This window comes from Arctopsyche grandis, chromosome 3 (genome assembly GCF_051622035.1).
Source record: "Arctopsyche grandis isolate Sample6627 chromosome 3, ASM5162203v2, whole genome shotgun sequence".
NCBI lineage: Eukaryota > Metazoa > Arthropoda > Insecta > Trichoptera > Hydropsychidae > Arctopsyche > Arctopsyche grandis.
Window position 1 is genome coordinate 10,938,478 of NC_135357.1, and position 13,250 is coordinate 10,951,727.

Here is a 13,250-nt window from a genome sequence, read left to right on the forward strand (position 1 = left end):
AATTCATTTTTTGTATTAATCTTAATTCAAATTTTCAGACGACATGCTTGCAGAAAAATCCAACACTCTCATATCACATTCTTCCATGAGAAAACAAATGTCTGCGCCAGAATATTTAGAAAAACGAAAAGTCGACAGAGATAGGCGTAAATCCTTCGAATCTGGATTGAGATATCGCCTGAAGCGTTCAGCTACTAGAAAAGAACCGAGCTACGATAGTGTTGCTGAAAATGAAGAAACTGAAAAGGAACAAAACACTGATGGGAATTCTACATATTATGAGGACTTCTGCACATGTCACAATGAATGCAGTGAATATAGATGCGTTGGAGATGCCGATGTAAGCTTATGTTCAAATTGCAAAAGTGTCTGTGATGATCGTTCTAGAACTCACGAATGTAAAAACAATTCCACGGTGTCGGATCAGAATTTGTGTCAAAATTGTTCAAATCACAAAGACGGCAATTCTTCGAATTACAAGTGTAGCAATTGTCAGCGAGTTAACGATGAAAAGTGTTCTTGTGCCATATCGGAAGTCGAATGTTCGAATTGTCATAAATCGGTCAGTGTTATTAATGATGTTAAAAAAGACAATTCTAGTTGCTCTGCTTGTTGTGACCATTCTAAAATTAACAACCAGTTGAATGATTCTGTCGATGATATTAATAAAAATTGTAGCTCTTGTCACAAGTGCAATCATTCCAAATTATTGCATGAGAAAAATGCACAAGATAATGCAAAGAATATATATGATAGGTTGACTATTAATGATACAAATAATCAAAAAATTAATGATCTACAAAAAACATGTTTAAGATGTCATGAAATACGAGAAAATATTACAATAGTAAACGAAAAAGTTCCAGATAATTGTTCTCATGATTCGAATTCTTCTAAAAGACCAGTATCCAAAGACGATTTGCAAACCTTAAGCGTGTCGAAAGTAACGTCACAACGAAGAAAATCGGAACCTGGTATATCTAGTATTAATATGGAAGAGATAAAGTCACACAGCACTTCGATGAATTCCAGCGCTGATAAAAGCAGATGTGAGAACTGCATAAGAATTAGTTTCAATTGTAAAACGTGTGGTAAAATATTACCCAAGTCTAAAAAGTCTACTTGTGTAAATGGTAATATTAAAAACTCTAAAAACGATGAAGAATCTGAATTAAATATGAAAAAGGAAGCCCAAAAGAATTTATCACTCGAAGTAAAAATGTATAATTCGAAAACGGTGCCAAAGAAAATTTCAAAACTGAAAAAGAACAGAGCTAAAACTTTAAGACACCGCGCACTTGATCCAACTGCAAAATTCTACACAGATTTCTCAAGCGACTTGACTGATAATGTGTTACACATTTCTGAATCGACTGATAGTATAAATACATTAAACAGTCAAAAAAATTATGAAGAAGAAAAGAAATTATGTGAAAACACCAAAATTCCAGATGATATAGATGAAGAAACGTATAAAAGTCTGATACAAAAAACAGACTCATTCAAAAAGAGTGAAATAGAAAGGGATAAATTGGCTTCTCAGTCAAAGCAATTTGTTTCTGATGAAAAGATTGAATCTGATGTTCAAAACTCTTCAGAAGCCATTAATGGTAAAGCCTCTCCTAGCAATTCTACTGGTGATTTGGAAGAAGACGCTTTTGAAAGCTGTGATGATGGACAAAACGAAAAACCTTTGGAAGTGATAATTTCACAACTGCTTATGCAAAACAGAGAATTTCAAAAGATTCTCAAACGACATCAACTGAGAAATGCTACGAATAGACGACATCAAAGATTGTTGAAATCACACTCCAATCCAGAAAAAGCATTACAGCAGGTTAAAGATGGTCTGATTAAAGTGAGACCAAAGTATGGAAGACAAACTTCAGCAATTGAAACAGTCTCTCAAATGGAATTACTCCACAACCAAGAAAATAGTGAAAAAGAGGAAAATGATGAGAATCTCACTGATTTGCAAGAAGAACATATCTATGAAACCTTAATGGTGACTTCGCAAAAGTTAATAGATGAAAGTAAGTCTGGTGATAAAAGTCCTCCATCAAAAACTGCTACTTCAACTCCAAAATCTCAAACCAAGTGTAATTCTGTGAATCATTGCGATGGAAATGTGGATAATTCTGATGAAAGCAACCAAACTAGTGCGCCAGAACCAGATTATGTATATTTATGTTTTGACGGAAAGAAAGATGTAGACGCTTACAAATTACCAGATAATATGAAAATATCAATTGATTTTGAAGATTCTGGATTGTATGCTGTACCAAATGCATCACCAAAAAAAGCTTCATTAGATATAATAGAAAGACGAGTGGTTAAAAACAATTCTGAATATGATTATCATTATGAAAATGCTTCTGAAATCTGGAAACGGATATCGAACGATACAGTCATCGAAAATAAAGCAATGAGAGGCAACAAAGATATGAATATTAGCAATGATTGTTCAGATACTGAAGGTGGGCCTCAGAGTCCAAATTTGCCAGAAATTTGGTTGGACAGACAAAAAGAACATTTCAGTACACCGCGAGGTAAAAAATCTGGATCTCTACCGCGAAGTTTCCAACTTGTTCTGAACAATGCCGAATTGGATTCACCGAAGTTTCAAAATAAACCTGGAGCATTCAATAAGGTCTATTTGAATAAGGAAGGAAAAGTCTTACATTCCGACAGACCATTTACTATTGCGTCTGACCGTAGCGAAATCAGCTATGAAGATATAGAAAGGTTCATCAAAACAAATGATGATTCTGTATTGAAATTTCCTCAAGATTCAATATCTTCGAATAGAAGTTCCATAGTCGATGAAAGCGTAGACGACACAATTGACAGTGCCAGTAGATCCACTCTAGAATTGGAAGCAGAAATAGAGCGTTGCTATAAAAACAAATTTGGCTTCAGCCACGACCAGTTGAAGTCGGCTTTAAATAATAGTCTGAACTCGCTTCACATGCGCTTGATGAACCGTTCCATTTCATCTTCAATGGAAGTGATGGATGACAAACGAGAAAATGAAACTTCTCAAGAAGAGATCGCGACACAATCAGTTCACCCAGAACATCGAATATACAAACCCAATTCGAATATACTGTCATTGAAAGGAGTGTTGAATAGATTTAAATCCAAAGTACGTTCTAGCCAAGAGAATATCAACGCTGAAGATCTTTCACCCGAGTCGAAACAAAATACTTCCAAAAAAGTAGCATCACCCAAAAATCATCCTAGGAATCTGTTACAAAGGTTTATCAGTAATAAGAGTGAGGAACAAACTGTTCCGGATTCCCCAATAAGTAATGAGCCAATTGTGAAATCTGATCCCAAGAACAAGAGCGCCAACACTACTGTGAAAGTTACCATCGATCGAACTGATGATGTATTTGTTAAAAATCAAGGTATAACCTCAAACAAAAGCTTTTACCAGCGCGTCGTTTCTAATTGCGAGGATACTTCCGACTCTGTATCCAAGAGTTGCAACAATATAGCATTGAGTACAAAAACGCAGGATTCGAAAGTACTAAATATGTCTCAATCAGCCCAATTTTCGCCGCCGATGTACAATTCAGCTATCGTTAACAAGGTTGCTAAGTCCATTCAGGATCTGAATAAATTGCCGATCTATAAGCAGGGAAGTCGACACCTCGGTGCAAGAATAGCTCAGTCGGACTATGCCGATCCTAAGATATTGAAAATGAATTCCAATTCGGAATTGAATAAAGTCAACATTTTCATCAACAAAAATGCCCTGAGGCCGGACAGTTTACTTTCGAATTCTTCGCACTTCACATCATCGAGCGAAGGTTGCATCACATCAAATGTTGACATTGCAAAAAACAACTCCTTTCTTTATAGGAGCAACAGCAATAATAATAACCCAACCGATGATGTTTCTTCTAATATTGTATCGAATAGCGATAATGATAAGAATGGAAATAAATTCAGTGAAAAATATAACAGTCCGATGAACTTCAAATTGAGTTCAGACGACAGTTTTTATGAGAAGTCATTTGAAGAAATTGAACATATTTTAGATAATGAAATATTTAGAGATTCGGCCATTTACAGCGAACCGGAAGATGGTAGTTTTTATTCAGGTGATGAGAAAATGATTGGAAAAAAAGAAATAACCAGTAAATTAAGGCCGTTAGATTTCTATAATATGAGTAGTAAAATTTCTACATTTGAAGACAAAAACAAGACATTAACCCAAGAAACTAATTGTAATTCTCTCTTTGTGAATTATTCCGAAGGAGATTTGTCCAAGAAGTCGAACGATCAGGTTGAGGATATTAAAGCAGTTCGTTGTATTAGTGTTCATGAAAAAGCAACTGAAATGGAGAAGTTAATAGAGGACAGCAACAAACCGAAAACAAATGTCAAAGGAGCTGAAGATTCAAAAACGAACGGCGAAACCGAGCCAAAAAGTTCTAAATTAGCTCCACCTGTACCTGTAAAACCCATCATTTCAAGAATAGCCATGCAAAGTTTAAAAAATACCAATAACAAACGTTCTACGGAAACAATAGCAAAAAATTGTCAAGAAACTAAAGAAGCACCAGCTCCAGATACGACGAACAATAACAAAATGTTAAGATACTCCAGTGTTCAAATTTCTCAAAACATATCAAGAAACTCCATCCAAGAAGACACCGTTGAAAAAACAGAACCACCAAAACTAGCATTGACAAAACCGGGAATTCCGAGACCCAACTTTCAAAGATCGACCTCCTCGAATATAACCATGAAGCGGATGAGTTTCGAACGGTGCAGTTTAGACTCGTCGATGCTAAACAGACGATCCAAAAGTGTGTCAGCGTACAAAGCTGAAAGCGCTGAAAATTCCATGTCGGTCGAAGAAATAACAATTACCAAATCGGTCCAAGAGCGTCGGAAAGAAATCGAGATGATGGCACAGACTGAAAATCTACCCAAAGATGCTAAACTGCAAAGTCAACCCAAGACGGACAACAGCGACAGATTATCGTCCCAATTCACCCGATCCGTCAGCTTTAAAATGAACAGCGCATCTAGTAGTCTGGCCATTGCCAAGATTCAATCCTCGTGCATGAAGAAGACTTCGAATATTTGTAAACCTGCCCTGCAAAAGTCTCCATCGTCTAATACAAATGTTCTCGACGATGAAAATAATGAAGTGACTGAAAGTTCTATTAAACTATCCCAATCTAGTGAATCGGTATTGGATAAAGTGAACGATAATGCTAAAGGTGGTTGGGTTAAACACGTAGTGAATAGATTTCAGTAATATAGAAGAATTGTTAAGTTCTGCATCACATTATTCTCATTTATGATCAATTTCATCTAAATACCAAAGTTTTTATTACTTGCATATGTTCCGTTGCGAAAAATTCAATTAATGTATGAGAAAAAGAAAAATAAACGCAATGATGACTTATAAGAGACGTTGTAAATACTTTTGATACTTACACATTTAGTTTTAAGCTTTCGGTGCTAAAATATAATGCCATAATTACATTTAACATATTTATAATAATAGACTGAAGCAACTGTTAATTTTAATATTATTTGTAATTTTTTATTCCAATGAATAAATAAAAAATTATTTATGAAAAAAAAGCATCAGTTTCATTAAATGACTTACAATATGCGATCAACATTTGGACGAGAATAATCACTAAGGGATGGAAACTCATTAGGGCAACCACAAAGTACAATACACGTTCCAACAGTGTTGGAACGTGTATTGTACATGAAATTACCCTGCCCTAATGAGTATCCGCCATCTAGTAATAACTAGAGGTAGGATAGTCACAGTGCTATCCATTGTTCGGCAAACCTTTAACAATGCATTTACAACCTTTGAACAATACATGGCCCCCTCAGGCTCCGGTGACTAGTAATAACAATAGGTAAGTAGGATTGCGTCAATGTTTCCCAAACTGTGTTCGAATTGAAAAATTAAATTAAATCAAAGTGAATAAAGGTGCGAGCATAATTTCCCAAGACGAAATGTATTAACATCAATGTTTTTTGTGACGAAACAAATTTGGGAAACGTTGTAAATTTTGAAACGTATGTACCAGTGGCGTGCGCTGAAATTCTCTCTTTTTGTCGTACAGCCTTACTTAATGTGCACGAGCAAGATACAAGAGGAACAGGCTGTTCCTCTTGTATCCCGTTCGTGCACATTAAGTAAGGCTGTACGACAAAAAGAGAGAATTTCAGCGCACGCCACTGGTATGTACATACATATATACATATAGAATGATGTGTAAAGAAAACAACTGCAAAGTAGAAAAATTAGTCGTATAATTTAATTTAAATAACTTACAAGCAATTAAAAAGTATTGTCTAATACATACATACATATATATCATGAACAGTAATGGCAATTAGTCAACGTGTGTGACCTATTAATATACTATAATAATAAAAAATGTATTATATACCCAGAGTATATAAAAAAAATAAAGAGATTCAACGTTAAATCTAATCCATTTATTGTAAACGAATCGATTCGACACTTATTAATTACAATTTATTATATTTATATGCACTGATCCCATTATTCTGTCTTCGGGCATTTACAAATGCCCGGGGCGCATTATAACGCATCAACACAATAACAATAAATAGTTTCATTTCTTGGATTGTCAAATTTATTTTGTGACAATATAATATAATTAATAATAAAACAAAATATACTTTCATATAAGAAGAAAAATATTCTTGGCAAGTTCAGCAAAATTTATATATCTATGTTGTATCAGTCATATTTTAATCAGCATTGTTAACTATTAATACGATGAATAGTAAAAATATTAATTTCGTAAGTATATATACTCGTATATATATATATAAAAAAAAAACTATCAATAATGTAATGTAATTAATACCTTCATAAATGTTTTCAACAACAAAGGAACTTAACATACGATTATGCATTAAAATATTTCTAAATGTCGTACATATTTAGTTTTAATAAAATATTAAATTAAATTACAAAATATTATTCTGCAAAGATTAAACAAATAAAATTGAATTGTTAATCATGGCAAAATATATCTTAAATATTTAATATTTTTTATACAATTAGTAAAAAAATATAAATAACACTAACCTAAAAAAAATTCAATAAAATTAAACTAAATTATATATATTTTGTTTATGAATATAAATGAGTAATTTATTGCACAGATTGTGATGCAATGACATTAGAGAAGTGTTTAAAAATTATCGGAATGTTAAATAAAGATCATCCAGAATAGGAAAATACGTATAGCTAATCATTTAAATGTATCAGATATGATGCACGATAGACATGATTTAAATCGCTTTTTAATAGTCATTGCAGAAGTGAGACATGGACCAACATAAAAAAAAGAGGAAACATATTTAAAATAAAACTTAAAATCACGACATCAATAACCGTACGTGACAAAATAGTGTGTACCCTTACATATTTAATTTTTTAATATTTGTACTTTGCGTTAATACTTTGACTGCCGATGATGATAATGATCGACATACTTACAATTGAAATGGACACCGATGACTAACATGTGAACAATACATACATAACACTGGACGAAAAGTTTCACTTTTTCAATCGCCTCGACTAAAACCGGAAAATTTATACCCAACATGGACCCGACGATTACAAATACAATATCAAATGTGTATTTTATATACTTTTAAAATACTTACACTAACATTCCGAATACTCGGGTCCAAATTAGTATAAAAAATCCAGTATTATTCGATGCGTCGAATCAGTCGTCCACTGTAATCATTCTTTTGTAAATTATATAACAAAACATGGGTACGACAAATAATATATAAATATATATATGAATATTACATATATACAGACAACAAATTAAAGAACAAAAATCGGCAGTGGAAGCATTATATAAATACAAAACGCCACATTATTGTTCGACATATACATATAAATGTATAAAAAATGGAATTACAAAATAAATAATGGTGTTTACAAAAATACACGAGTAAAAATTCCTTCTTCAGATACACATATATACAAGTTTGTAACAAAACCGAGACAAACTCTCAGCTAAGCTCGTTGCCTTCGTATAGATCCTCGCATCTTTCGAGCAGCTTCAGCACGGGGCCTATATTGTATGGGAAGAGTGAGAGGGTGACGAGTCGGTTGATCTGCAGCCGTAGTCGGGTCAGGACGGCCATGGTGTTGTCGAGCCCGTCCGTCCCGGATCCGACGCCGCGGCACGAAGCGACGAATTTCGACCAGTTTTTCCGAACGTACTTGAGAAACCTCAACAAGTACAGCAGAAAGCAAGTCTCGTTGCTGACCAGGTAATCGAGCAGGATGTCGCTGTGATAAGAGACGACTTCTAAGAACTCAATGAACGAAGCTATCGGATTCAACATCGGTATAAGATCGGGAAACACGGAATTCCTATAAACGATCCCGACGGTGATGTCGAGCGTACACACCATCGATTCTATTAAATAATCATCCTGATCGCTGAACAAATGTATCAGAATCTTCGTGAAAGGACTGTCAGGTAAAAAATTAAGCGTCGTCTTCAAGAATACGTCCAACTTTTTGAGCACGTCTCGTATCGACCGTTCCACCATTTGCATGTCTTGGATGGCGTTATAGTCGGTGGAATCGATGGAACTGTCTGACGAATCGCATCTCATTTCCTTCACGGTGACGGCCACCGATTTCAAAACGAGCAGGACCATCTTTTGAAGCATCGTCTTGTCGGTTTCGCAAGCCGAGCTTCTGACGAGAGGACTCGCAGACTGCGTACTGTCGTAGCTCTCGTTCAAAGCAATAGAAGTTGACTGGGCGGAATCGCTTGTCTGATCGAGATTGTACGAGACGAATACGGGACTGTCGAAGCCTATAAAATTGAAACCGGTCTGATTGTGCCTCAGCCTGATGCCGTTCAAGAGACGGAAATCTTTAACGAATCTAACTATTGAATGAGCGAGCGTACACGTCTCCTCGGGTAGCACGTCTTGGAGGGCCAGCGTCGACCCATAGCAGAGGACCTCATTGAAAAGACTCAAGAGTTGGGTGTAAATCAGCGACGGTAGATGAGTATATCGAAGCAGTTCAACGAAACTTTGAAAATCCATATAGAACGGTTTGGTGTCCACCACCGACAAGTTGGCTTTGACGCTGATTATATTCTCCCACAATGTTAAAAACGTTAATATGCAGTCTTCCGAGTTGCTAAGGTTGATATATCTCGTCAGCAATTGCTTGACGTTCTCCACTAATTTGGGCCAATGCCTTTCCAGACACTTGATAGTGAGACATTTGACGTGTGCGGTGTCGAACGATTCGGAATCGGTGAGTGTGATGATTCTACACCGCTCCGGTGTGACGTCTTGTTCGATATGATTGAAATGGGTCATGCGTGCCGGGCTCGAAAGGATGATATTGTCGACGGGAGATATTAAATTCGATTCTATCTGATCGTCTGGTATGTGATGGTGACTCGAACTGCCGCTGGGTTCGGGATCGTTCGAGTTGGAATCGTCAGCTTGTGGTGAGGTAGTAGCATTGGTAGTGTGAAGGTTTGAGAAGGCGTTTTGTAAATGGTTGTCGTATATGGGAGTGTCTGCTGCGCTGCTCGAAGACGCACCGAGTCCCGAGCCGCCGGGTTCGTCGTGTGATCTTACAGGATTTGAGGTATTAATGTAAGCGCTATCTTCGAGTGGATGCTGGTCGATGTCCTTCCACTCGACCACCCTTTTGATGATGTCCAAGCTGAAGTTGATTTTGTTTATGGTTATGAAGTTGAAAGTGTCGAACAGGTAGGTATTGTCCATGATAATTTGCAACCATTCGTGGTCTATGTTGTTTTTGGCTAAAATCAGAAAACTAGAAACGACCCTACACGCTATGAAGTTAACGAATTTACTGTGATGGTCCGACAAGTGAACGACCTCGCCGAGCCAGTCGTGCTCGTTCCTCACGAGCATATTGCATACGTCCATTAATTTAGTACAGATGTGGCCTTTATAATTTTGCTTTAGATATACGTCGAAGAGTAGCTGCAGGTTCGATAGAAACAGTAAGATCTCATCGGGAGGCCACTCGGATATATTGAGTCTAGAACTGAAAGGTGTCCTTAAATACTCGTCACTTACACTACAAAGGCACTGTTTTACCAAATGTTCTTGAAGGAAATCGAGACTTTGGTAGGACACGCGACCGTTCGAATTGTCATTTTTCGACCGCGTGTCCGTGGACGGATTGTAGGCGTTGAAGCCGTCTAAAGTCTGAACACTGAACGGATAGTGTGGGTTGTGGATGCCGTTGGCGACTTCCGAAGTGGACGGCGCACTGTTTAGCGAGTGTCCGGCGAACAGTTGGAAATTCTCGGCGGAATTTCTGTTGGCAATGGCGGCGCAGTCGACCGAGTCTTCGCTCCTGGAAGCGTCTTGCCTCTCTATGCAGAAGCCGCCGCCGCCACCCTCGCACTGAGGGTCGGGCGGCTGCGTCCGTTGTTTTTTCTTCAGCGGCTGGTCCGAAGCCATTGTGGGACAGTTGGGCTCTGCCGCACGGTGTTTGTCGCGTAAAACCATTAACACAGTTTTGTCGCACAACGCAGTGTTCAGATATATCCGGACGAATTATCAAGAGTTCAACGCTTTTCGAATGATTGACATCGATCTCGTTGCAATCTGGAATCAAAAATATTTTAATTAAATTTTGTTTTGTAAAATAAAAGCAGTACATTCTTATACTTAAATGGATTTAACTTTAACAAATTGAGGCAAACTCTTATAGACCTATTATTTATAAATTTCTAATGAGATTTTAGTGAAAATTTCATATGTAGTAATTTTGATATATATCTTAAATAGCAATCATTAACCAACATCATGAATTGATTTAAGACAGTACATTGAAAAAAATGACATTTTATAGTAGGTTTTATACTAACAAAATAATACTGAAATTGCAATCAATTATTATTAAATAATTTAAACAATTTTTGTTCATCTACAATTCAAATATAAAATAATAATTGATTGATTTTGATATTTTAATCGAAATGAATACTGAAAGTGTTATAAATCGAACTATTATAAATTGTAAGCAACACACATAAAATCATTTCTAAATATATTATATTTTATTAAAGGCAAAGAAAATTTAAAAATGTGGAAAATACAAAATTAAAAAAACAACAAAAATTTTATATAGAAAATAAAAGTAGATAATATACAAGAAAAGTGAGTGTTAACATTTTGAAGAATAGATGAATTAAACGTTTGAAAATGTTACATTTATTCAATAAGCTATTATGAATTAAACGATATTTTCGAGAAATTTCAAAATAGTTTCTTAAAATAATTTCTAATTTCAAGTTAGTGGATAATATGATCGTAAAATACAAATATATATGCTAAAAGAATATACAAAACACATGGGCTATACAATTTATAGGCAAAATAAGGCTTTTTAAGAATCTAAAATTTTCACATTGAGAACACGGCAAAACTTTCGCTAATTTGAACGTGGTCATTACGATTATTTGTCACCATCGATTTAAATATACATCGTTGACCAAACTGCACAAAATGGCAAAAGTTTCAAAGCGATTTGAAGACTAGGAATTTTTGGCGAACGCGAACCAACATGTAATAAAAATGAGTAAATTGCGCATTCAAACTCATGCATTCAAATATGTACGTTCACGTTTTGGGATTGATAATACGGTTTCAAAAACGGTGTTCTTAGGGGGGGGGGGCTTCTATTATATGTACGTATAATTCGAATCCAAGCAACGACATTCACTCGACACAAACTTCTCAATTTGTTCAATGAATTTGTGTTTATTTCTGCTTTAAGTCAAACATGTCAGACTGTCAAAATTGCTCTATAATACATCCATATAGTAATGAGAAATAAACGGTTCGAATCAAATGCATCCCGGAAACCCTCACAAACTACACCACAGTGTCTGGACACTGAATTGGTGACATATTGAGAAGACATGTTTCAAATAATTGTACAAGGTAGTGAGAGTCAAAAGTCAAAAGAGGAGGTGGGGGGGGAGGTGGGAATCAGTGGCATTTGACTTTTGCTGGGGCGGGGAGGGGTGTCGGGGGCGTTGGGGGCGCGGGGCCTCCACAGACCTGCATGGGGGCGGAGGCTCCGGTGGGCGCTCCGGCGCTGCTGGCGAGGGGGCGAAGGCGTCGCAGCGGAGAGCAGAAGGGAAGTCGGAAGTCGAAAGACGGACTCGTCACTCCGTATTTCGGTAGCCGCGCGGCGGTGGCTGTGGTGGGGTGCGGCGGGGGTGGCCGTGGGGCCTCCTGGAGCCGGGGCGCCGCCCTACTGCGCTCGGCGGGGGCTCGCGGAGGGCGAAGGCGCTGAAGAGGGGGCGCAGGCGACGGCGGGGGCGCGACGACGAGCTTCCGAGACTCGCGCGGCCGCCATAACAACGTCGGCTTGTTTTCACCGAAATACGCTGCGGCGCACACGCACGCACCCACACTTGCACACACACCACACACTCTCCTCGCCACCGACACCACTGCCAACTGTCAACTGCTCTGCACTCAACGCTCAACGTTCAATTATCACTGTTTATCTGGGTTCTATGAGTGTATTATGAGCATTTACATCGATTGTAAATAGGTTTTTGAGCTCTTTTTCCTATTATGCTGTAGAATAACATTAGAATTATATAATACTATGATTACTAACCAAATTAAATTAAATTGTAAAATAGAAAATTATCAGTAGATCAGTAGCTATTAAAATAGATATAAGATTGTGGAGATATAGCACGACTTGTGATATCACCTATTTCCCTCATCGAACTTAACCCTTTGGCTGCTACGAGGTTTTTCAATGTCCAAGCGAAAAATGCTAACATTTGTAATTATTTTGAAAAAAAATAAATATAATATTTTTTTTTACATACTTACTTCGCCGAACACTCGTAATTTTTATAATACTTTATATACATTTTTAAGAAGCAGTCGTGGACTCGTGCTCTCTCTTTCTGTCTTGCTTTTACATGCGTGCGTGCGAAAGAGATACCTACATATATACACTAAATAAGTTTTGACGATTGTTTTCCGAGGCTTTATTCTTTTCAATAATCTATTTTTAGATATCGATGTATCCTTACAACATGCGATATATTCGAAACAGGTAGCGGTCTCTCTCTCTTTCTTTCTTGGTTTTAATTGTGTACGTATGAGCGAGACACACAAGGATGCGAAGTTTCTAATAATCA

The 13,250-nt window shown here is 36.8% G+C and overlaps 2 protein-coding genes across 2 annotated transcripts in view; one reads left to right on the forward strand and one right to left on the reverse strand.

The window, feature by feature from the left end:
* Positions 1–5,596, forward strand: part of LOC143923068 (uncharacterized) — a 32,088-nt gene extending 26,492 nt beyond the window's left edge. Inside the window, exon 11 of the mRNA XM_077446566.1 lies at positions 39–5,596. Within this exon, the coding sequence (XP_077302692.1) occupies positions 39–5,278 (5,240 nt within the window). The 3' untranslated portion in view covers positions 5,279–5,596. The remainder of the gene's footprint in view (positions 1–38) is intronic.
* Positions 5,597–7,888: 2,292 nt separating this feature from the next.
* Positions 7,889–12,524, reverse strand: lin (protein lines homolog). Its single transcript, XM_077427874.1, has 2 exons — positions 12,142–12,524; positions 7,889–10,680 (listed from the first exon to the last, which is right to left on the reverse strand). Exon 2 carries the CDS (start codon positions 10,579–10,581, stop codon positions 8,065–8,067), a length of 2,517 nt encoding a protein of 838 aa, XP_077284000.1. The 5' UTR covers positions 10,582–10,680; positions 12,142–12,524; the 3' UTR covers positions 7,889–8,064.
* Between the last annotated feature and the right edge of the window lie 726 nt (positions 12,525–13,250).